Below are 24,077 nucleotides of genomic sequence, written 5' to 3'. Positions count from 1 at the left end.
ATATCCAAAATTAAAAACGGTAATTTTTATTTTTGATATTTCTCCATTCAAAAAATTAGAAAAATAAAATGGAGTTCTGATAGGCACCATCTAAATGACCCATGCCTTTATATAATATAAAATATAAAATATAAATATAAAGATAATATAAATATATAAGTATATTAATTGATCGATGATTTAGATGAATTTTTTTTACGGGAAAATTTAGAAGACTTGTTACAAACAGTACATCTCGCAAAAAAACAAATTCAAAGTAATTTATGCAGAAAAATAGCGAAATAGGTATGTTTGAATCGCCATCTCTCGCATAAGTTCATATTCCACTTTACACTTGCTCAAAACCCCCAACCTAAACAATAACCTCCGTTATTCTTATTTAATAACTTACCTTATGAATCGATGAACACAGTTTCCAACAACAATTGATCAGAACAAGCAGTGAATTTTCGGAGCAGTGTGTTTTTATGTCTGGTTGATCGAAAATTCCCCGGATTTATCTATTTTGAGGTGAGTTTCAATTGATTTGTATAATCAATTTTATTTATTTTGTGAAATTAGTGTTTGTTTTGATGTTTAGGGCTTTGATTGATCATTTTGTGTCAATGCATGCAATTGGTTGTAGTTGAGGTGTTGTACTTGTGCACAATTTCTAGGGTTTTTGTTTGTGTTAAGGCTAACATTTTAGGGATTTTTGTGTGTTAAAGTACTAGTTTTGAGGTGTTTGTTTTGGTGACTTTAAGTTGTTTGTTAATGGTTAGATGTAAATTTATAAATTGTGTTTTTTGTTCCTTGTTAATTTATAAGTTATTGTACTTTGGTGGTATAAAAATTGAATTTTTAGGGTTTCTGAGTAGTATCATGCCTGTAATTTACATTGTTTTGATGGTCATTTATGTTGGTTGTTATTAGGAGTGGAAAATGACGAGCAACAGTCGAAGTAGTAGTAAATGTAAGGATGATGGGAGTAATGGCTTAAAGAAGAAGGTAGTTAATGGAACTGGATCAGCAGCTACTGGGTCTGGTGCAGGTGATAGTTACAGTTTAAGGAAGTCGGTCAGAGATTCTTCTTCTAATAAAGAAGTGCCCGCGACTTCGCAAAGTACGAGGAGGTCGGAAAGATTTGTGAAAAGTGCGTCAGTGTCGCCGGTAAGCAATAGGAAGTCTGGGAGAATTAGTAAAGAATTGACACCGAGCCCTTTGAGGAGGTCTGATAGAGGTAAGAAACAGATTTCATCGGGTTCCTTAGGACAAAAGAAGTCTGAGGAGAAGGTGTCTGTAGCGGTAGATCTGGATCAGATGAAGACTAAAAGAGAGAAGAGTTTGAGTGAGTTGACGGGGGAAAATAAATGCGAGGGTAAGAAATCTGGTCGTGGGAAAAAGCAAGGTTATGATGGTCGTGCATTCAGAGCTCTTTTTAAGAGACAATCAAATGTAAAAGCTGCTGCAGGTAGTTAAGTTTCTCTATGCCCTCTTCCCATATTCTGTCACTCTGACGTTGGGCTCTTTATGGGAGCAAAGTTATAAGTATGCTGAATACTGTTATGATAACAATTTGATTTGTGATAGGTTGCTCTAGGCATATTAGAAATATATTATATGTAGTTATATTATTCTAGTGGTGATTAAGAAGCAATCGAATTTTGTATGGAAAATTAGATTGAAATAATGTTCAATTGTTGAAATAGGTATGCTTAATTTCTTGATAATCTCAGATAAGAATGGCATTAGCTCCTCTGAAAGGGATAGCGTCGTTGAAGAGACTTCAGCAATTGCAGAAAAGTTGGTTGTTGACTTATCCACAGAAGAGCAGGGCCAAACTCCTGAAGTGGCAGGTTCTAGTTTGACAAGAAAATCCCAGAATGATGGTATTGATGTTGAACGTGGTGATGATACCACACTGTCTAAAAGAAAAATAGATTTGGTTGTGGATCTTGATGCTTCTGCAACAGATGGTAGAAGAGAGGACTGTACCTCTAGTTCTGATAATCTTCATTCATCTTCTGGGTGCAAAACTCATAGTGTCTTTAGAAGATGTGCCACTTGCTCCAAGAGGCAAAGGTACATTAGTACTTGTGCAAAATCTTATTTCCTTTTTGCATCTCATATTTTTATCCTTGGCATTGCCGGACTCTACTCTAACCTATCTAAGTACAAAATTTGCTGGGCTTGTGACTTGTGTTTGGTTTATTAAGTGCAAGAGTGAAAATACCCTCATATATCAATTTTTCCCTCAAGTAGTAGAACATTTGGTCTTTTGGACCTCTAAATGTTTGCCTGAGTAATCTCTACTATTCATTACGAGTTCTATATATTGGACTGCATACCATGAGATTGTGCACTAAATTTAGGAGTTCACCGGAAACACTATAGTACCAGAAGTTTAAAACCAAACAGTTTGCTTCCATAACTTCCATTTGCACCTCAAGTCCCCCTGAATCAAATTTTGGAAGCAAATTGTTTAATTTTAAACTTCTGGTACTATAGTGTTTCTGGTGAACTTCTAAATTTAGTGCACAATCTCATGGTATGCAGTCAGTCCAATATACTAAAATTAATGCCAAGTAACAAAATAAAATAGATTTATTTGCACCGCGAAACTTACCCTAAAAGAGTTTAGTCCCTGAAGTTTAACATTAACATTAACATTAACAGCTTGCTTTCATAACTTCCAATCGAGCCTACAATGCGTACCTCTTCCGTTACGACCTCTTCTAAACCAGATCTTTGCATATATGATATACCTGTAACTATGCTTTGTTTCCCCTCTGTTACTTTAGAACACCCTAATTTCCAGTCACCTCCCTATTTTGCCATTTAAAATTCAAACCCACTTCTCAATTAAATTTGCTGGTCTGTAATCAGTAGACATATAAATCTCTATATTTACAGCCATTAATCCCCTAAGATCACAATGTTTTGTCCCTGTACCAAATAAACCACTAGTTCTAGTAATATTGCTTTGTCCTCTGGCAAGATTTTTTTTTTTTTTTAAGACACTGCTGTGGGTGAGAAGATGGGTGTAATTTTTTATCATTTTCTCATTTAGAAATGGAAATGTTCAAAATACCTTTTAATTTAATTGTAACAGTCATTTTTCATGAAAAATTTGATTAGGGGGAGTTGAGGTGGAAATGGAAGTTATGGAAGCAAACTGTTCGGTTTAAAATTCCTGGTACTATAGTGTTTCCGGTGAACCTTAAAAATTTGTGCACAATCTCATGGTATGCAGTCCAATATATAGAAAAAACCAAACAGTTTGCTTCCATAACTTCCATTTGCACCTCAAGTCCCCTCTGAATTAATATTTTTTATGAAAAATGACTCTTAAATTTAAATTAAAAGGTATTTTGAACATTTCCAGCTCTAAATGAAAGAACAATAAAATATTACACCCATCTTCTCACTGACGGCAGCGTCTTAAAAAAAAGACATCTTCTTGCTAGTGGACAAAGCAATATTTCTAGAACTGGTGGATTATTTGGTATAGAGACAAAACATTGTGATCTTGGGGAATTAATGGCTGGAAATGTAGAGGTTTATATGTTTACCGCTTACAGACTAGCAAATTTAATTGAGAAGTGGGTTTAAATTTTGAATGGCAAAATAGGGAGGTGATTGGAAATTAGGGTGTTCTAAAGTAACAGAGGGGAAACGCAGCATAGTTACAGGCATAATAGGGAGGTGATTGGAAATTAGGGTGTTCTAAAGTAATAGAGGGGAAACGCAGCATAGTTACAGGCATATATTTATGCAGAGATCTGGTGTAGAAGAGATGTCACCCTTTTATGGAAGGGGTACACATTGTAGGCTCGATTGGAGTCATGAATGCAAGCTGTTAATGTTAAACTTCTGGGACTAAACTCTGCTATTGTTAGTTTCGCGGTGCAAATACCTCTATTTTATTTTTTTACTTACCATTAATTTTTAGTATATTGCAATTCAGACGATGAACTGTACGTGTAATTTCTTTGATTTCTTCTTTTTTTTTTTTCATGATCCACCTGATGTTTCCTGCTGATTTTATTGGATCATAGGCATGTTTGATGAAATTTCCGCACAATGTATTTGTTCTGTTAATATTTCCTTATTCACTGGGCAATCATCGAAGGTATCAAGTTTGATTGATTGTCTTGATATGATAGTGATAGTTGGAACTACCATTCACCATACTCTACCTCTATTTTCTGCTGTTGATATAAAAACTTTCGGGACTTATTTGGACCCAAATTCCAGAAAAATGATACTTACTAGAAAGCCTTGTTATGCAGTAACATCCTTAACTATACTTTACCTATTTATATTTAACTCTGCTAAATAGAAATCTCATTTCTTATCTTTGATGATATGCTTCGTCCATACCAGGTTTTGTGATGGAATAGAATGCAAAATGAGCTGCGATGTATCTTGTTCAAATCATTCCACCCATGATGCCCCAGCCGGAGTTTGGCACTGTTTCCAATGCTTGAACAATAAAATGCAGGCTGGTGCTTGTTCATTGCCCGGAAGTGTAGAGGCAATTTGGAATGCTCGAGAAGCTGAGGTCTCAAATGCTGAAGGTTTGGAAAAACATGCATTGATATTGAAGTCCTAAAAGTAGAATTGTTACTTTAGTTGTATACATCCTCTACATGAATAGTATAACCTGTGTGCTTTGAACATTAGTTGTAGCATGAATAGTGTTTCTTGATCTAGGATTGCAAAAGGAAAAGCAATATTTTGTCAAATATAGAGGTCTTGCTCACATTCACAACCAGTGGATTGCGGAGAGTCGGTTACTTCTTGAAGCTGGGGAATCTGTTGAGGAATTCAATAGAAAAAGAGAGGTGAATTATTTTTCTGAGTCCCTTTAAACTCTTATTATTGAGCATCTTGCTCGCTGGAATGACTATGCAATTACTCACATGCAACACTCCTGCCAAGTTTTCTTTAAAAAATGATTTTTCTGAATACAGGTTGTGAAGTGGAACGAGGAGTGGGTTGTTCCACACAGATTACTGAAGAAAAGATTGTTATTGGCCCCCGGGCAGGAGAACGGTGCCGCTGCCGAAATTTCTAGTTCTAAATGCGAGTGGCTTGTGAAGTGGCGTGGCCTGGATTACATCAATGCTACATGGGAGTTGGATACTTCTCTTGGCTCTGCTGTTGGTCAGAATCTCATAAAGGAGTATGAAAATCGTCACAAGAAGGCATTAGGAGATCCTTCAGCTGATAAGGTGATTATGAATTATTATTTCTTTGTTTCAAGACCCATTAAGTTTTCAAAAATAATATCAATGTTTATGAACCTCTAACACCACCATGACACACATCAAATCTTGCATTTGAGGTTGGTCAACACAGAGAATATATCAGAATTATGTGAATTTTAATGCAACTCTGGCCCTTTAAATGATTATGCTAACAATGTAAAAACTGCCAGATAAAATGTATAGTGTAAATTACTATTGATAAATTACAAGCATTACATAGCCTGTGCATGCCTCATATATTATATATTAGGAAAATCTTAAATTAGAAATAATATATAGAGAATTTTAAATGTGAATCAAAAGAATATACAATATACTGCATAGAAATTCATATATATATTTTTTCATAATATACTTAAAACTTTAGTGGGAAGCAGCATATATATAGAATTAGAATTTTTATAGTATTAAATGTGAACTTTGAATATGAATTACTAATATATACATAGAATATTGAGCTAAAATTGTAATAGGATTGATAGCTAGGAAGCAGGGATACTTGGGTCACCCAACATATTCCCATGTTGGGTACTCGGGCACACATATCCCTGATGGAACACGGGGAGTCTTCCTCAATCCAAATATCAATCTTTCTTTTTACAATCTGTATTAGTAATTAGTGTTAACTAACTACTTTACATAATTAAAAATATTGATGACTATTTACAAATAGAAGAGTATTGAATAAAATAGTGATATGATTGTAAGTAAATCTACAATAAGAATCACCATGCATAGAATAGTTTTAGTACTAGTCAATCTTAAGTACGAAGGAACATATATAGAATTTGTAATTTTAATATTGTGTTGATTAAAAAAACCAAAAAAAATGGCCAACTGAAAAGGATCTCCTGTTAGGTTCTAGTATTAGAGTATAGATAGATAGTTTTGCATGGTAAGAAATTCAATTTGATTGTCATGAAATAGGAGCTACATCTCAGAAGTGTTGTCAGCGGTATGCAGATAGACTCTATGTTACTTTGACTCTTTTGTTTAGGTAGTCGTACCCGTGTCTCACACTTGGACACTTGGACACGACACTTATTTCATGTCTGATCCTCTGACTGATATGTGGTCACTTTGACCAACTAAAAGACCACATAATAAGTTGAATATACAATGCAAACCAGAAAAAAAACAAAAGGAAAGAAGCCAAAATAAAAAACAAGTAGAGAAGATCCCTAATTTGCAAAATTCCTTACAAAAGTGTGTTTGATCAGAACTTGATTGTTAATTTTTGTTCAAGGCATCTACTTACCATGCTTGTTTGTTTATTAATGCATTATGCTGTGTTCCCGTACCCGTGTCCAAGAAATAGGACAGTGTCCATGTGTCTCCAATTTTAAGATTTTCCAGGCCGACACAGTCAGGGACTGAGAGTTACATAGGATAGACTAAGCATACTTTTGGTCTCAATCAAAGACTAACCTAAGAGTCCCTTTTAGAAGGTAATTTTTAATTTTTCTCCATTTTGGTTTCTTTATATGCATCTCTAAATGCAGGGAAATTTTAAATACGATGAAATGACCTTTGTTTAATACCTGAGGATCCAGTTGTTTATTTCTTAAGCCTTTAGTAAGTTAATACTCTAACTTAAAGAAACAGCTGTTATTAAACTAGGGTATCTGCATAACAGATGTCTCGACTGCCCCACCTCCATTCTAGCTATTAAAATTAAGGTGGTAAACCCTAATATTAAGATGGTAAACACTGGAACTGAAGCTAGTTCTCTCAACTCTAAGAGACCCTGGCCTTTTGAATTTGTATATTTTTAATGGAATGATGCACCATGCAGAACATTTTTGATTGTGGCACATACTTTGTAACATTGTTCTACGTTTTTAATATTTACTTGGGGTGAGGGTTATGTTTAGAAATCCTAGTCACAAAGGGACCCTCACTTACGAATTGAAATACATTAGGGAGAGGAATGTCCGAAAGGGATAAGTATATTAATGGAGGCCGACTACTGCAGTTAGTATATATATGCAAGTATAGAAACTAAACGTGCAGAAGATACGAATTTAAGAGCATGTCCTGCATCCAAGTCACCAGCGTGGTATAGATAATCTATTATTAAACTTCTAAATAACATATTCTTACGATAACCGGGATCGTGATTATACCTTGAGGCACTTTGATAAATCCTGATCCCTAGCACACTTCTATTGTTGGCACATAGCCACAGGCCCGCAACTACCTCGCCTCCTATATAACCGCATCGCCAACTACAACTACACTATGTCTTTTACAAATTGCTTAGTAGTCAAAACATGGCTAGGTCTTCTATTATTAATAAAGATAAACCCTTGCCACTTTACTATCAGCTGACACTCCTTAAAAACTGGATAGATATGTAGATGAGAGTGCAAGAATGATAGAGGCATAGAGCTTTCCAAGAATTATCTGAGGTGTGTATATTCATTGTTTTTTTGATTTGAAAGAAAATGAAGTATGTAATGAACAATTAAAATAACCTTGAGTATACTTTGAGGCACCTTGGTTAATCTTGGTCCCTAGCACACAGCTATGTTTGGCACATAGCCACAACTACCTTGCCTCCTGTTGAATCTGACCTCTTGACCACAACCAGGCTCTGTCTTCTACAATTCGCGTAGTAGTCAAAACCCGGCTTACACTTTCATAATGTATAAAGATAAACGAGCACTCAACTAGTACTCTGATTATCTTTAAAATTGAGTTGGGGTGAATGAATTCGGAAGGAATGGAATGAAATTTAAACTATGTTATGAGCAATTGCTTATAAATTTCATTCCTTCCTCCATTCCATTCCTTATAATCTATACTAGACATCGCAACCTCAATTTGGGAAGGAATGGCCCATTCCCTCCTATACTCAATATCTTTTTTAAATCCATCATAACAATTTTGCACTCACTCAATTTTTTTCAAAACTTTCCTCCTATCTCTATTATCTTAATTTATATTTAGTCATTCCATTCCATTCCCCCCAACCAAACACAACATTAGGTTTTCCAAGAATGTTCCACCCAAAATAATATTGCAGCCTTCGAAACTTTTTTATTAGTGATATTTTCGACGAACTGTATAAGATATTTTTTTATAAAGTTCATAACTGCTATATACAAATTTTGCTGGAAACATGTGTATATTTTTGGGAATATACATTTGGAGGAAATATCTTTGTATCTAAGATAATATCCAGTTGTTGAAAGATCACAATGATTCCCATAATCACTAAGTTTCTGTTGAATTATGATAATATCCAGTTGTTGAAAGATCACAATGATCCATAATCACTAAGTTTCTGTTGAATTGTCTCTCTTAAATTTGTTCCTAACTGTGAGAGCCTCCTTTGTAATTTCCAGCTCAGCAAATCTTAATTTCAACAAATCTTAAGTCTAAGAGCAAATGATATGTGTTTTCCGTTATTGATCATTGTCAAAATCCAGGCACCAGCACTGATAACAGATCTTGAAGCTCTTCGTCCATTTCAATTGATACAACTGTTTTTGTATATATCGTGTTGGAATTTTTATTTGCTTTCATGATTTATAGAAATCTTATGGTCATACTTCAGGATAATCATGGTTATGTAGTTGAACTTCAAAAGCTTCCAGCTGGGAGTCCACCTGGCTTGGGTCCTAGCCATCTTGATACTTTGAACAAGCTGCGAGAGTTTAGACATAAAGGGCAGAATGCTGTTGTTTTTGATGACCAGGTAATCTTCATTCTGAAGCTCACTTCTTGTGCTTTTTTGGACAGACCCGAAAATACCGAACCTCTATATAAATGTTGCTATTGTTGTTTAAAACATAGACATTATGATAATTCTACTTCCAGAAGTGTAATTTGGTTTTTTAGTGAATCTCCTGAGAGACATGCATAAAGATGTTAAGGGCTGAACACATGTTCAGACCTCACATGGAAATTATGTTTAAATTCAATTACTGCAAGCTCTTAATGCTGTTAAGAATCCGTGAAAGAAGTCCCGTGTACCTTGAATAAACTTCATTTTAAATGCAAATGTGTTTGCTGTTTGAGAATCTTGCATGGTTTACTTTGTTAGTTGATCATTCTGAAAGCACATAAGTTCTACCATTTCAGGGGGGTAATTGGGTCTGAAGCTCTGGCTCTTATTGTCCTTGGTTCAAAATAACAAGCTTATAATAGACATACTAGCTGATAACCCCTGCCAAACATTGTCTGTTTGACCTCAGCCTGCTATTTGTCATTGTTAAGGGTTGACCTCAACCTGCTATTTGTTATTATTAAATATCAGTTTGTTTCTTACCGGGACTTTTAGTTTTAGAGCCACATATAGCTCACTTGTTAGTTGCAGATACAGCTGTTTTTTAGATAATTGAAGCAAAGCAAGGAGGCACTAGTTATATCTTAAATTATTTTTGATACCAATTGGATTAGTTTTCTTCAGACTTGCATGCATAGAATCTTACGAAAGATGCTTATTTGCAGGACAGAATAATGAAGACAATTTTATATATTGTATCCTTGTCTAACGTCTGTCAGCCCTTCCTTATTGTAACAACTTCCTTTTGGCTTCCTGTGTGGGAATCTGAGTTCTTGCGTGTGGCACCATCAATTGATGTTGTAGTATATGATGGGAGTTCTGATAACAGAAAAAGTATCCGGACACTGGAGTTTTATGATGATGGGGGTGGGATAATGCTTCAAGTGCTTTTATCTTCGGTGGAAATCATTGTTGAGGTACATCATAATTTGTGAAGCCCATGTTCAATTAGGCTAAATATCATTGTAGACCTAGGAGCATGATTGTTTCAGATTGCATAAGATTCGGGGATATATTTTAACTTTTAAGAGACTGCTACCCTAATTGAAAATCACACAATCATTGAAATTTCTAGGATGATTATAGGTTTCAGTGCTTTTAACATTGGGACGGCTATTGTACTTTCAGTATCTTTCCCTACAACTTCTGGAGTTGTATATCAATAGATCCTATAAATTACTGGTAAAAGTGTGGTATAATGTATTACTTATATATGTATGTATGTATTACTGTGTATATATATATATATATATATATATATATATATATATATATATATATATATATATATATATATAGGGCAGCACTCCTCCATAGCATACCCTCTTATATGGAGTTACATAGCACACCATTATAAATATACACATAATATATATTCTATAATATTTTATATGAAATATAATCGCAAATTTTGATTATTAAACCGAAAACGAAGATATGCAATTTTTTTATTCCAAAGATCATCTAAAATTATGCAATATCTCAAAATGATTCTATAACAGATAATAATCATCCAGAATTATTCTGTCGTAGAATCAGTTTCGAAAATATACTTTTTTTCATCAAATTTTAAGTTTTAAATTACTTAAAATAGATATATTTTATAGTATTCTATATTAGAATCACGTTTTATATGTATTTTATAACAGAATTTATAATAAAATTGATGATTTATAGTGGCGCACTATGTAACTTCATATAAGGAGTCCCTCTCTTGAATGGTAGCCTATATATATATATGCAAATGATCAGATAGAAACAACTTAGTTAAAAACTAAACAGAAATCAAGACAAACCCCTCTATATGACATTTGCCACTTCTATATATCATCACCCATCCCAAATGTAACATCACATATATAACTTGAGTTCAACAATTTCTGTTGAACATTTTATTTGTGCTGAATGAAGTATATAATTATTTCTACAATGATCTAATTAAGTAAAATGAATTAAATAGTAAATATCTGATATTTCTACACCCTAGTTGGGTATTGGTGAATCCCAGAATGATAGTTTAAACATAAGTTCATCATAATAATAACCATGTTCAATTGATGATGTTGAACTGAAGCACTGAGAATGTTGAATGCACGTTATACAAACAATTTCATTTATATATTTTTTCATAGAAAGGTGATGTTTTTTAAATTAGACATGGAGGCTTATTATAACCAAAATATACCATGCCGGAAAAAGATTGTAATTTTGTAACTTAAAAAAGTTTATATTTAATCCGGCTACTATATCTCTGCATGTATGTGTCTCTCTCTCTCTCTCTATATATATATATATTTGTATATGTATATGTATATGTATATGTATATGTATATGTATATTTCTTGGACTGTGATCCTTGGAAACAAACTTAAGGCAATGACATTTAGCATGAGATATCCGCAAATCTATCTAGGATCTATAATATAAGTTGATGATGTTAGCCCTCATAATTTTGGCAGCCGTATGCTGGCTTCGTATTCAGTTTAATTCATACATATTTTCCAGGATTTGCATTTCTTGGAGTCCATGAAATGGAAAGTAGTGATAGTTGATGAGTGCCAACAATCTTTAATCTCATCCCAGTTTGAACAAATTAAGATGTTAGTTGCCGATGTGAAATTACTTCTCTATGGCGGTCCATTAAAGGTAAATTTTTTTCCCTTTTTTGTTTTTTATTTAATCATAGTCATTTAATAATCGTCAGAGTTTTGCAGGATGATGTCACTGAATATGTAAATTTGTTGTCATTGCTTGATTCTTGTGGTATTGATGTTTCGAATGCCGAGTCGAGTGATACTAGTAAATTCAAGGAGAGGTTATCACAGTATATTGCATCTGAATGCAAGTCAAACTCTCCCAGGTTTGTAGAGTTTTGGGTTCCTTCTATAATATCGAATGTGCAGCTTGAGCAGTATTGTGATACTCTTTTATCAAAATCAATGTGTCTATGCTTGAATTCAAAGACTGATCCTGTTGGGGCTCTCCGCCAAACTGTCTTTTTGACTAGAAAGGTTAGGCCTCTCGCCCATTAGTTCTACAATAAAGGAGTGCTTCTTTGTTTTAATGCTATATGTATATCTTATGTCTCTAATCTCTGGCCACATCTGCAATCTGCATTCAGTTTCATGATCTGATATTAAAGAATATCTTGATATGGTCAAAATCTGACATTGTTTTGCACTTGTTTGATTTTTAGAGCTGTGACCATCCCTATATTGTTGATCCTTCTCTTAAAGTCCTAATAACGAAAGATCTTCCTCCCATAAATTTTTTGGACGTGGAGATAAGAGCTAGTGGAAAACTACAACTTCTGGAGATGATACTCTCGCAAATTAGAAGGCAACAACTGAGAGTGCTCCTTCTCTTTCAGGTGTGTGATTAATCCTTCAAGTTTATAAGATTTCTTCATTTCTGCTTCTATGCTCGTCTTGCAAAGTGTTACAATCACAACAAAACTTATTCTGGGGATATTATGTTATCAATTCTTTGGTAGAGTAAGAGATCTTGCATCATATTCTGGAATATTTTATTACTCTGGACAACAAGCATCCCCATTCATCCATGGTCACAGTATTTACAATTTTGACCACTTCTAACCTGTTTTTCTGGTTATAAAGGACGAGTGGTTCTAAGGTTTTGGCTTTTTGATAGGTCAAGATGTAGGATATACTATATACTTAGAAAAGAGGGATATATATTATAATTCTACAGGATTCCAATTTATGTATCTGAATTCTCAAATATTAGATATTACGAGATAATATGTGTGTGAGTGTGTGTGTATATATAGCCTTAAACCCGTGTGAAGGACGAGTATGTAATTCGGTTTATTTAATATTTAACATCATATTATTAGCGGTTTAGTATTGTTGGATGCCCCCTTTTTTTGCTTGAGGAATTTCATGATAATGTATTGAAGTTTGATTAGATGTTATCAAGTATTAACTGATTGATCATATTTTATCTTAGAGATTTAGTTCTTACAATGTTTTTTTAATATTATGAATAGGTAGTAAACACAATAATTTTTTTTCATTTATCTGTAGATATTTTCCTAATTATTAAAAAGTGTGGATGTGTTTTTTGATTATTTTTAAATCATATTTTTCATATTGCTTATTTCTTCATTTAAAAGGAAGGAAAAGGATAAATAAAGGATATTATCCAGTATTGGCTTCATATGCATGTATTGGCTTCATTGGCTTCACGGGGAGAAGAACAAGTCAGAGTTAAGAAGATTTACATAATCATTTGTGTTTGTCTTGGAGTAGAACACACATGTTAGAGTAGAACACGTCAGAGTGAAGAAGAGTCATATAATCACTTGTGTTTGTCTTGAAATAAAACACATTGAACAAGAGACATGTTTTATTGTTAATATGATTTTTTTAATTATTTTTTCGAATGGCAAAGGAAAGGGTAATTTAGGGATGACAAATAATATCTGACCAAACTACTACTACAAATTATCCCAATTTTCGCTTATTATAGTTTACTAGCCTTAAACCCGTGAATATAATACAATTTTTTTAATTTATTCTTTAACTTCATTTATATTCTTTTTTATATGAGATATGATAATGTATTGAAGTTCGATTAAATATTATTGACCGATTGATTATGTTTTCTTTTAGAGATTTAGCTTTTACAATATTTCTCTTATATATTGTAAATGGGTAGTAGAAATTAGAAATATATAAATATTTATCATCTATTTATAAGTATTTTTTAATATTAATATATGTTATTGATGGCAGTTCACTTTTTATTTGTTTTTTTAACTAATTATAAATTATGTTTTTCATACTTTTCATTTTTTCGTTTTTATAATAAAAAGGATAGTATTTATCTTGTATCAGTTATATGATAACTTTCTGTTCGCTTATTATAGTTTAGTTTAGATAATATGGGTGATAACCATAACCCAAATGGTAATGTGGCGTACTGTGTAAAGGGCCGTTGGCCTTTCAGTAAAGGGTAGTAGATGTAATAATTATTAGAGTGATCTTTACCAACAAATTAAAATTTTTATTGGTTACAGCAAGTTAGCAGCTTCTGCTGGTAAGCTGTGTGTCTGCTTGGGTTCATAGAATTTTGCGTGTATCCTTTGAAGCCTCGCTTCTATCTACATACATTTGGACATGTTCAATTCTTATCGAATGATTGATATTGTTGATTTTTATGTGTCAAACCTGCGCCATATTGCTTATCGGATGTATCTATTTAAGTCTACCAGATATCTGAGTCCAATTGCAAAGATCCCATAATTTTTTTTTTCATTTTTATGGCTACTTCTATTAATTTGTGTTTGTTCAAAATCCTTCTTTTCCTGACAGTCTGTAGCAGGATCTGGGAGGGACACACTGGGACTGGGAGATATTTTAGATGATTTCTTGCGTGAGAGATTTGGTGAAAATACTTATGAACGTCTTGATGGGGGTGCGGTCTCATCTAAGTTAAGACAAAAAGCATTGAACAGTTTCAACAAGGGAAGTGGGAGATTTGTGTTCTTATTAGAAAACCGTGCTTGCCTCCCAAGCATTAGACTTGTGTCAGTGGACACTATAATAATCTTTGACAGTGACTGGAATCCAGCAAATGATATAAAAGCATTAAACAGAATATCTATTGATTCACAGTCCAAGCAGATGAAGATATTTCGTCTATATTCAGCTTTTACTGTTGAAGAAAAAGTTCTGATTCTTGCTAAGCAGGGATTGTCACTTGAAAGCAACTTAGAGAACATAAGTCGTGCTACTAGTAACACATTGCTGATGTGGGGAGTATCAAGTTTATTCAATAGGCTGGACGAATTTCATAGTACCCCTGATGCGAATGTCTCATCCGAACAAACCCTTGCGAGGAAAGTAGTGGATGAAATATTGGCATTACTTTCTCAGCATGGTGAATGTGATGGTATTGACAACTATTCCATCTCAAAGATTCAGCAGAGAGGTGGAGTTTACAGTTCAAATTTGAGGTTGCTGGGCGAGCAACAGGTTATATCATCTGATTGTGAACATCCACATATTTTCTGGGAAAATTTGCTAAAAGGAAGAAATCCGAAGTGGAAATTTTTGACCGGTCAAACTCATAGGCACCGGAAAAAAGTTCAGTATTTTGATGATTCACCAAAGCAAGCAGAATGTGAAGCTGTTGAAGTTGGAAAGAAGCGCAAGAAGGGAGGAGCTAATTTCAGTCCCGGGCTTGAACAGAACAAGGCTATAGGAGGTACTTGTTAGTTTGCTATTGCTTCATTTGTCTATCATCATCTGTCTCAATGTGTTTTTCTGTTTGCAGACAAAATTGCTGGGGCTTCTGGTATTCCAGAAGATCATGGTCTGTGCTGTATGGAACGACAAGATGCTAGTGTAACCGACTTACTCAACTCTAGCAATGCTACCACAATTGCTTCTGAGAAGAGCAGAGTGCCAGATGCACAGAACAATTTTAATCTTTCTGTGAAGACATCTATGTTGAAGCTTTGTGAGATTTTAAAATTATCAGTATGCAACTTCTATTCCCTTTCAAATATTTGTTTGTTGTTCGTTCCACTTTTCTTTTGGGGTGCCATGGAATTCTAGTATGATGTAATTTAATGTGTTTTTAGTGTAACCTGGTCCATTTGGAAGAAGAGATTTTTTTTGGAGCTTTTAGAAGTAGTACATATATAGTGTTGGTTTGACACACTTATTAAAGATGCACTAGGAGGGTTTTGGTAACATGACCGCTAGAAAATCATACACCCAATGCACCAAAACTAGACCTGTAAATCACTATAATCAGATAACCCCTGTGCTAATATTTCTGCAACATTCATTACTTCCAAATAAAAACTCAAACTTTTTAGCCAACTTCAGGCTGCTTCCGCTTGACTATCATTTTGAACTTTATCTTATGTGTAAAGATTTAAATATAAAAGTTCACATTTACTGCAATGCTGTTTAATGAAACAGTTCTGGCAGTTGTTTAAAGTGCTAGGAAGCACAGACTCGGATATGGGCGGCAGAGTTTCAGGGAGAGGATTCACCAATCATCATTTATCAAAGAGTCCCGGATACAGGACACCACACACAAAAATATACATTTCTATTTGTGTGTGCGTATATAGAATTTGTGTGTCAAATCAACCACTTACACCGGTATTACTATTCATACTTCAGCTCATTGAAAATGGACTCCAAATATACAGAGTTTTATACATTTATATGTCTGTCTGTATGTGTGTATATGTATACATAAAGGGAAGAGAGAGATGGGGGGGGGGGGGCAGGAGGAGGGAGAGGGAGGGTGGGGGCAAGAGGTGGGGCGGGGGAGGGAGGTGTAGAGAAGGGGAGAGAGGGGGAGGGTGGGGGGGGGGGGGGGGGAAGAGTTGCTGATAAATTAGGTTAAAATTAGATTGGATTAGGTTTTTTCTTGGTGGGCCTAGTCATTGGGCAGCGTCTGATTCGTGTCAGCGACGAGTCAACTGCTGTTTGCATATTGGAACGCCACCTTGAGCCTTCCAGATGTGTCCGTGCTTCCTAGCTTCGAAAGAAAAATATAGAGAAAAGATGATATCTGAATGACCTAAGAAATTCACTTCACTAGTAAAATTTAATTTCTCTCATTCCAGTCTTAATTGTAGTACTATTATACCGGTATTGGAATGCTCCTTTAAAATGAATCTTGCTCAAGTAAGGACACAGTCTTGGAGCTCATGTAATCATTTATGATCCATTTTTAATGAGCCCTTTAATCTTTTCATTCTCTATTTTGCCTTACAGCTTTCTGTTTTTTAAACTGGAAAGGTGGTATACCTATTTCTGCTGTATTTATTAAATTGGTTGTAACTGATATCATATTTTAAACATCTGACTTGTGTAATATTCAGGATGACATCAAAAATCTGGCAGAACGGTTTCTTGAATATGTTGTTTCTAATCATCAAGTCAGTAGAGACGAAAACATATTGCAGGCATTTCTCATATCTCTGGTATGAATATCTCTCATCAAATTCTAAAAATAATATAAAGCACTTTAGTTGGAATTTTCTGTTGGCTCAATTGTTTTTTCTTTTTTCATATCAAATTTGAATTGTATGATTATTTTTGTGCTGGTTATTTTTCTGTTTCAGTGCTGGTGTTCAGCTTCACTTCTAAATCAGAAAGTTGATAGGGTGGGATCTCTCCTCCTTGCACAGAAACATCTGAAGTTTATATGTAATGAAAAAGAAGCAGACTCTGTGTATTCTGCTGTGCGGAAGCTAAAAAAAGCATTCAAGGAGAATGTGATATCAGATATTTCAAAGGGTAACATATTGGGAGTTGGAAAGTCCTGCAAAGGAACACTGAATGAGAAGATTTTGCAGTTGCAAAACGTAAAACTAGAGCATGAAGGAACAAGAGATCAAGTGTGTACTGGTGAGAAGGTACAAGAAGATAAGACACACAATGTAGATAAGGAGATTAAGTTAAAACTCATCCAGAAAAAATTTAGGAAGCAAATAGCAAAACTGAAGCAGAAACAAGATGAAGAAATAAAGGAATTTAATAGATCTTGGCAGGCCCAGAGAGAAGATATTGAAAAAAAGCAAAAAGTTGAGTCGGCTATTATTGGAGCGATGTATACTCATGAAGCGTTAAGAATGGATAAACTCAAGGCATCTGATAATGAGTGCGCGAAGAAATTAGAAGAACTTGAGCGTCAGAAGGAGATAAGCTTTAAACAATTAAAAGCACGGCATCTTGATGCATTATCAGATGAGAACAGGAAGTTAAGTCAGGGGGCAAAATCAGCAACACCCTTTGTTACAGAAGTTGCTGGCCAGAAGGAGCTGCCTTTGCCTCAATCTGGTGTTCAGAATGAGGGGGAATACTCTCGAGTTGGTGAGTATGGGTCTCCAACTGTTTCTGAGAATGTTCCAACTCTGTCTAGACTACCTAATCTCATTGCATGTGAAAAAAATATAGTTGAAAAGGTTCCAGGTAATACTTGTGGAATGATTTCAAATCAAGCTTCCAAAGATGACGAGGTGGAGAATATGGCGTTAGTAAATGTCCCAGTTGCTACAAGTAAGCAGCCTATTATTATAGATGGTTCTGTTAATATTCATGAAAACACGGGATCTTTTTGTAGGAATCAGTCCAAAAATAAGAACCCAGAACAAAATGTGTTAAATGATCCAGGTAGAATCATTCTATCAGAACCATTGAAAAGGATTCCAGAGAAAGTGATCGGTGATGCCAACTCCTTAGAGCTGAAAACGCCTGCTGTAGAATACCATGCAGAGAATGATACAGTAGATGGAACAAGCTCTGAAACACCAAATGTTCTTGAAAATCATACCCATGGGGGTGAAGCAAATAGCTCTGCTGATGTTAAGTCCTCTTCCACAGAGATACTAAAATTACCTGAAAAGCAGCCAGCTTTATCTACTGCTTGTAATCAAGTTGAAGTTTCAGCTTTGCAAGTATTTGGTGCTGAAAAAGTGTCACATGTTGAGCAACTGCAATCGGAAATTTCTACAGTTCCAGTTTTAGGTCACACTTCAAGCGATTTACCTCCAGCTAGTGGATCTGCTCCTAGATTAACTAATGAAAGGGATACTTTTCCTCAAAATAGATCTGAGAATACAATGGAGCTTTCAGGTCAGGATTTTTCACTAGATGGTCAAATTGCAGAAGAGAATGATCAAGCAAGGCATCTTGCGAACGAGCATCATGAGATTCCGCCACGATTGGTTGAGCACCCAACAGAGCTTCCTGATCAAGTTCTTCCACTTCTTGGGGCAAATGTGGACCTGCATACCACTACTGATGTAATAGAAACACCTCTTCCTCAAAACCAGCCTGATTTGCCATCTAGTACACTCGATCACCAGCCTGTCCATTTGAGTACATATTTATTGAACTCTGAGGCTGTGCCACAAGTCAATGAGAGTACAACAGAGCTTCCCAGACAAGCTGTGGTTTCGACCAGAGTAAATATGTCTGTTCAGGGACAGCGTGCTGAACACCAGGTCCCTTCACGAATTCCGAAGGTAACTTCATACAGTGACCCACTACAGAATCAACTTGAAGGAATTCGTAAGGAAACTGAACAAGCTATAAAGCTTCATGAAGAGGGGGTCAGTGCTCACCTATAAATTTTCTATAAAAGTATTATCATAAGTTATCGTATATATTGTTTGCTTTATAGTCATTTGTAGTACTTTTCTTGAGCAGAAAATGAGACTGAAATTCGAGTTTGAAGAAAGTGTAGCTCAACTTCGTAGGAACTATGAAGCTAAATGTAAGGAAGCTGAGGATGCATTCCTATGGAAGAAGAAAGAACTTGATACAAATCATAACAAAGTCCTCGTGAATAAAATTCTGGCGGATGCTTTTAGGTCCAAGTGCGTGGAACCTTCTAGGTACACAGGGTCGCAACATGGTAAGTAATTATTAAATATGATACTTGGAATTGTCCCTTTTTTTGAAGCTATTTGTGCTGGTTTATTACTTTCAAAAGGAGAAGCAACATGATTAGACATCTTTTGGTCCGCAATCAACTCTATATGCTATACAGCCTCAACTACATCTAATCATAGGGTTACAGTTACTCGAGTTTTTTTTTCTGCATTTGCATATCAATTGAATACTGGGGAATGCTTCTTAATTTCTCAAATTATCTCCTTTAGTGATTGTGATGTTTCACTTCTCTATATATGACTTCTGGATTAAATGGTGGTAATTGGGCAGAACAATTCTGGGCTCATGGTTATTATCTGATAGCCACAGTTGAGAGTCCACTACTTTACTTTTTAACAAATAAATTATAGTCAATTTAGATCCTCTGCACCACTAAATAGGTCGATGATTACCTCCACTTAAGAGTTGGGTTTTAGAGATTAAGGTTGTGTTTAGTTGGAAGGAATGAAATCAAATTTTATGAAGAAATAAGAGGTGCAAAGTAAATATGTAGGAAAGTGTGAATATGTTTTAGAGACTAAGGTTGTGTTTAGTTGGAAGGAGTGAAATCAAATTTTACGAAGAAATAAGAGGTGCAAAATAAATATGTAGGGAAGTGTGAATATATATATATCTCTCTCTCTCTCTATATATATATATATATTTAAGAGGATGGGAATTTCTATAGATATAATTCGGGGAAGAAATGGAATAATAAAGGAAAGACTGTTCTTTCTAGAATTGGTAGGAATTAATCATATTATAAATTTGAATCAAATAGGTGATTCCTAAACTTAGTTCTAATTCTATTTGAAAGTAGAATCAACTTAATTTAATTAAATGGTTTAAGGAAAATGATTTTTAAAGTGATAAAAGATGTAGGATTAAGATTTAATAATTCCTCTACGGTATCCTAGTAATTATGATTTAGTTCTTCCTTGATTTATATAGAAGTGTAATCCCTACAGACTATAAAGTCATAGGTATATGGCGTTTTACCTTGCCCTACTACCTATGCGGCCGTCTGTGCTACAGCCGCTCGGAAAGGAACTGCAGTGAAAGTTAGTAGAAAGTCTCATGCAATTCTTATAATATTTTTAATGTAGAACAGGCAGTTCTGGTTTTGGGGTTTATTTTGCGATGCATACTGTATTACTCTATAGATACTAGATAAAGCTAAATGTTTCACTTTTACATGCATGTGTAGTTAAAGGCAAACCATATAAACATAAATCAATTACCTAAGGTAGACTAATAGTTAAAATATAATGTCTTTTTTGTAGTCTATTGTTTCCCTCTCCTATAATGGAGGTCATGGGTACAATTTCTCACTCACTCTACCCTTTTTACATATACATATGACTTCCCGAATATATGCTTAATAATCAAAAGAACAGTAGAAAATTGGTCTTCTTATTGAACAATTACAACAATTAAGTCAACATGGTGGATTGACAAGTTGGACCGATTACAACAAATCAACAATTAAGTCAACTGGTGGAATGACAAGTTGGACCGTAACGTTACACAGAGAAAATACTTGCAACCTAATGTTTGGTTGATAACATTTTTGAACCTTTACATTAGTTGAACAATTCGATCACATTCACTATCTACTCAATCGAAGGGAATTGCACAGCTACAAGTGATTGGCTTGGATTGTTCAAATCCTTGATTCTTTTTTTTTTTTGCCCAAAAGTATGTCAACCTATTAGGTTGTGTTCACTTGAATGGAATGGAATGGAAGGATAATGGAATGAATTTTGTACTCTAACATGGTGTTATTTTGAGAAAATGTCTGAAATTTTCATTCCTTCGATCATTCCATTGCTATCATCTTAACTAGAATTCTAAACCACATGTTTTGGAAGGAATGCTTATTCCACTTCTACGTCATGTTTCCTTTCAATCTTTATCACAAGATATTTTAACCCTTTTATATTTAGTCAATATTATGTCATACTTTCTTCTTTCTTCATAAAACTTTTATATAATATTTCATTCCATTCTCCCCTCATTTCATTCCATCCAAGTGAACACAGCCTTAGGGTTTTTCTGGTTGTACTCATTTCGATCCAAACTATCATCAAGCCAATCAATTAGGGTTTCCTTTAATGAAGTAGAAGACATGCACACAACCTTTGGTAAAGTACCACTGGATATTTCAAAATAGAGGATAAAGTTTTTCCTTTCTTTTGTTTGCCAAAATCTTTTCCCTTGCTTCAAACTAATTCAGTTTCGAACACTGGATCTAAAACATGTGTTTTCTCTAGCCATGGTAGAGGTCTCTTTAATCTAATAAAAGAAATGAGGGCTAGAAAGATATGTTACAAGCTCTAGCAGTATTTATTTGCAAAATAATTTTCTTACAACTGTAATCCATCTAGGAGAGTGCTAATGGGGTGATTTGTCTCCAAATTTGGCATGCCTTTGTGACACAGACTAGCAACTCTGAAGATTTTTTTCTAATCAGGCTTTACCTGTTTCACATGCTCACGCCGAAAGGTTTCAGAATTAGCAGTTCATGTTTCCCAACCCTGTGCTCGTTCAACAGTGCTCACAGTTATGAGTAATCTTCTGCCTATGCCCTAATCTGTTGTGGGCCTCATGTCTATGAAGAATTTTGAGATGATTGTGGAAATTCCCTTTCTTTAGTTTCAGATGGCCTTTCTTATTTGTCTTTAGCCTTGTAAATACTTTTGTTTGATTACCAAAATCTCACGTCTCTCCCACAGTACAGAAGAAATAACCACCACAAATACCAATGCTAAATTTTCTGTTGAGATATTACCTAGTTACATGAATCAAAGATTTAAACTCGATGAGACACTATAAATATCGAGATGCAATTATAACACAACTTCTATGTATACTAAATCTATGAATTAGGAAAGTTGATTTATCTAGAGACCCAAAATCATTGTATTTACTTGTGTCTTTTGGACGTAAGATACACAATATATGATATTTTAGATAGACTTGGGACGTTTGTGACCGGGTTCTTAACGTAACTTGTGCTTCTGCCAGCCTCTGAAGCACTGAAGTGGGCACATATGCATTGATACATTAATAATAGTATTGCTCACTTTAAGATATACCGGGAGAAGTAACCAAAAAAACTTAGCATAGTAGTGATATGATATCCAATTTATTCTGTGAATGTCTTTGTATCACATTACATGTTATAGGGTATGGTGTAGTTGTGTAATATTTTAAATTCAGAATTTTAGTAGAATGTTCTTGTTCTTCCTTTATTTTGCTAGAACTTTTTTGTCGAAAATGATACAAAGTTATAAATTCTTGTATGTTGGTGATGTGGCATATATATAATTATTATTTGCCACTATTAATGCAGCTGTGCATCCTGGTCGTGGGCAACACCTGAATCAGTTACCTCAGCATACTGCACCTAGACCATCTCCCATCACCGTTGCATCTTCAGCTGGCCAACCTGCTTCCAGTCAACAGAATACAGCTCTTAGGTCACAGCCTGCATCAAGGCTTCACCTAAATACTGTCTCGTCTATGGCTCGCCAACCATCAGCCAATCAGCAAAATACGACTTTATCATCACAATATGGAACTAGGATTTTACCCGTGACTGCATCTTCTGATAGCCAACCTGCAGCCACACAGCTGCATACTACTCTGCTGACGCAGCCTGAGCCTGGTAATAACTTCGTCCCTGTTTCATCTTCAGCTGGCCAACCGGCTACCTACCAGCAGAACAACGAGCCACTGTCGCAGCCTTCAGCAAGGATTTCTCCCATCTCCTTAGCATCTTCTGGTGCTCATTCTGCTTCCGGTCAGCAGAGTACCCAACCTCCATTACAAATTGTTCACCAATCAGCGGCTCTTTTCTCAAGCATTTCAACCAGGCCACCTCAGATAAATCCTATCACCCTTTCGATGGGCAATGTCAGAGTTGGAAATGAAAATCGTGCCCGTGCTCCTGCCCCACATCTACAGGCTTTCAGATCTGCATCATCTGTAAACACTTCTGCACAACGTATGGCGCCGGGTCATCTGACTCCAACTAGTCTGCCAGCATCTTCATCTTATCCTCTGCCATGCTCAGTAGCCCCAAATATGGCACCAAACTACTCCAGTGCCATCTATAGTAAATCATCAACCCAGTCTAATGCCGCAAAAGATATGTTACCACCTGGAGTATCAGCTCCTCCCAGTGCTTCAATGTCCAATCAGGAATTGCTCAAGACACATGGTGCACAGAGACCTGATGAACCTCTCCCAGATTTGGGTTCTACATTAGATTCAATAGATTTTTCTGTATTTGAAACTGGGCCTAGCTTGCCACCAAGCTCAGAAGTTCCAGATGTATCAACCAATTTAGTTTGTTTATCAGATGAAGATTAATTCTGAATTTTTTTTATAGGTCTTCAATTAGAAATCTTCAGCATCGCAGACACAAGTGATGTTTGTCAAATGTTGTATCGAATATATGCTGCTGTATAGAACTGTTTTGCTGTGCTGATTCACGCAGTAGTAACAATTTTCCTCTCTCCAATTCATTTATTCATTTCTCATGGATGAGATGCACCCAAAAGCATCATATGTCTCTCTACTCTCTAGCTTCAGATT

General features: G+C 35.1%; 1 protein-coding gene across 3 annotated transcripts; it reads left to right on the top strand.

Annotated features, from left to right (window-relative positions):
• Nucleotides 1-261: 261 nt before the first annotated feature.
• On the top strand, nt 262-24,003 carry LOC108227273 (helicase protein MOM1). Of its 3 annotated transcripts, none has more exons than XM_017402331.2 (17): nt 265-510; nt 913-1,450; nt 1,716-2,061; nt 4,366-4,559; nt 4,696-4,826; nt 4,956-5,216; nt 8,815-8,955; nt 9,711-9,962; nt 11,551-11,691; nt 11,760-12,056; nt 12,242-12,415; nt 14,382-15,276; nt 15,346-15,551; nt 16,919-17,020; nt 17,162-19,153; nt 19,251-19,458; nt 22,831-24,003. In XM_017402331.2, the coding sequence occupies exons 2-17, from the start codon at nt 922-924 to the stop codon at nt 23,850-23,852; spliced, it is 6,891 nt and encodes a 2,296-aa protein (XP_017257820.1). In that variant the 5' UTR covers nt 265-510; nt 913-921; the 3' UTR covers nt 23,853-24,003. The 3 variants fall into 3 exon arrangements, with proteins under 3 accessions (XP_063935613.1, XP_017257820.1, XP_063935612.1); XM_064079542.1 differs by having other exon boundaries at nt 1,689-2,061; XM_064079543.1 differs by lacking the exon at nt 22,831-24,003 and having other exon boundaries at nt 262-510; nt 1,689-2,061; nt 19,235-19,374.
• Nucleotides 24,004-24,077: the final 74 nt, after the last annotated feature.

The sequence above is a fragment of the Daucus carota genome, chromosome 6 (genome assembly GCF_001625215.2).
Source record: "Daucus carota subsp. sativus chromosome 6, DH1 v3.0, whole genome shotgun sequence".
Lineage (NCBI taxonomy): Eukaryota > Viridiplantae > Streptophyta > Magnoliopsida > Apiales > Apiaceae > Daucus > Daucus carota.
Note: the sequence above shows the minus strand (reverse complement) of the source record. Positions and strands in the feature narration are given on the sequence as shown.

What these genes read in the sequence shown, in the direction of transcription:
- LOC108227273 (XM_064079542.1), top strand. Translation starts at nt 922, where the DNA reads ATGACGAGCAACAGTCGAAGTAGTAGTAAATGTAAGGATGATGGGAGT. An exon ending in GTGAGATTTTAAAATTATCA is followed by an intron (nt 15,552 to 16,918) that starts GTATGCAACTTC and finishes TGTAATATTCAG; the next exon opens with GATGACATCAAAAATCTGGC. An exon ending in AGGCATTTCTCATATCTCTG is followed by an intron (nt 17,021 to 17,161) that starts GTATGAATATCT and finishes TTTCTGTTTCAG; the next exon opens with TGCTGGTGTTCAGCTTCACT.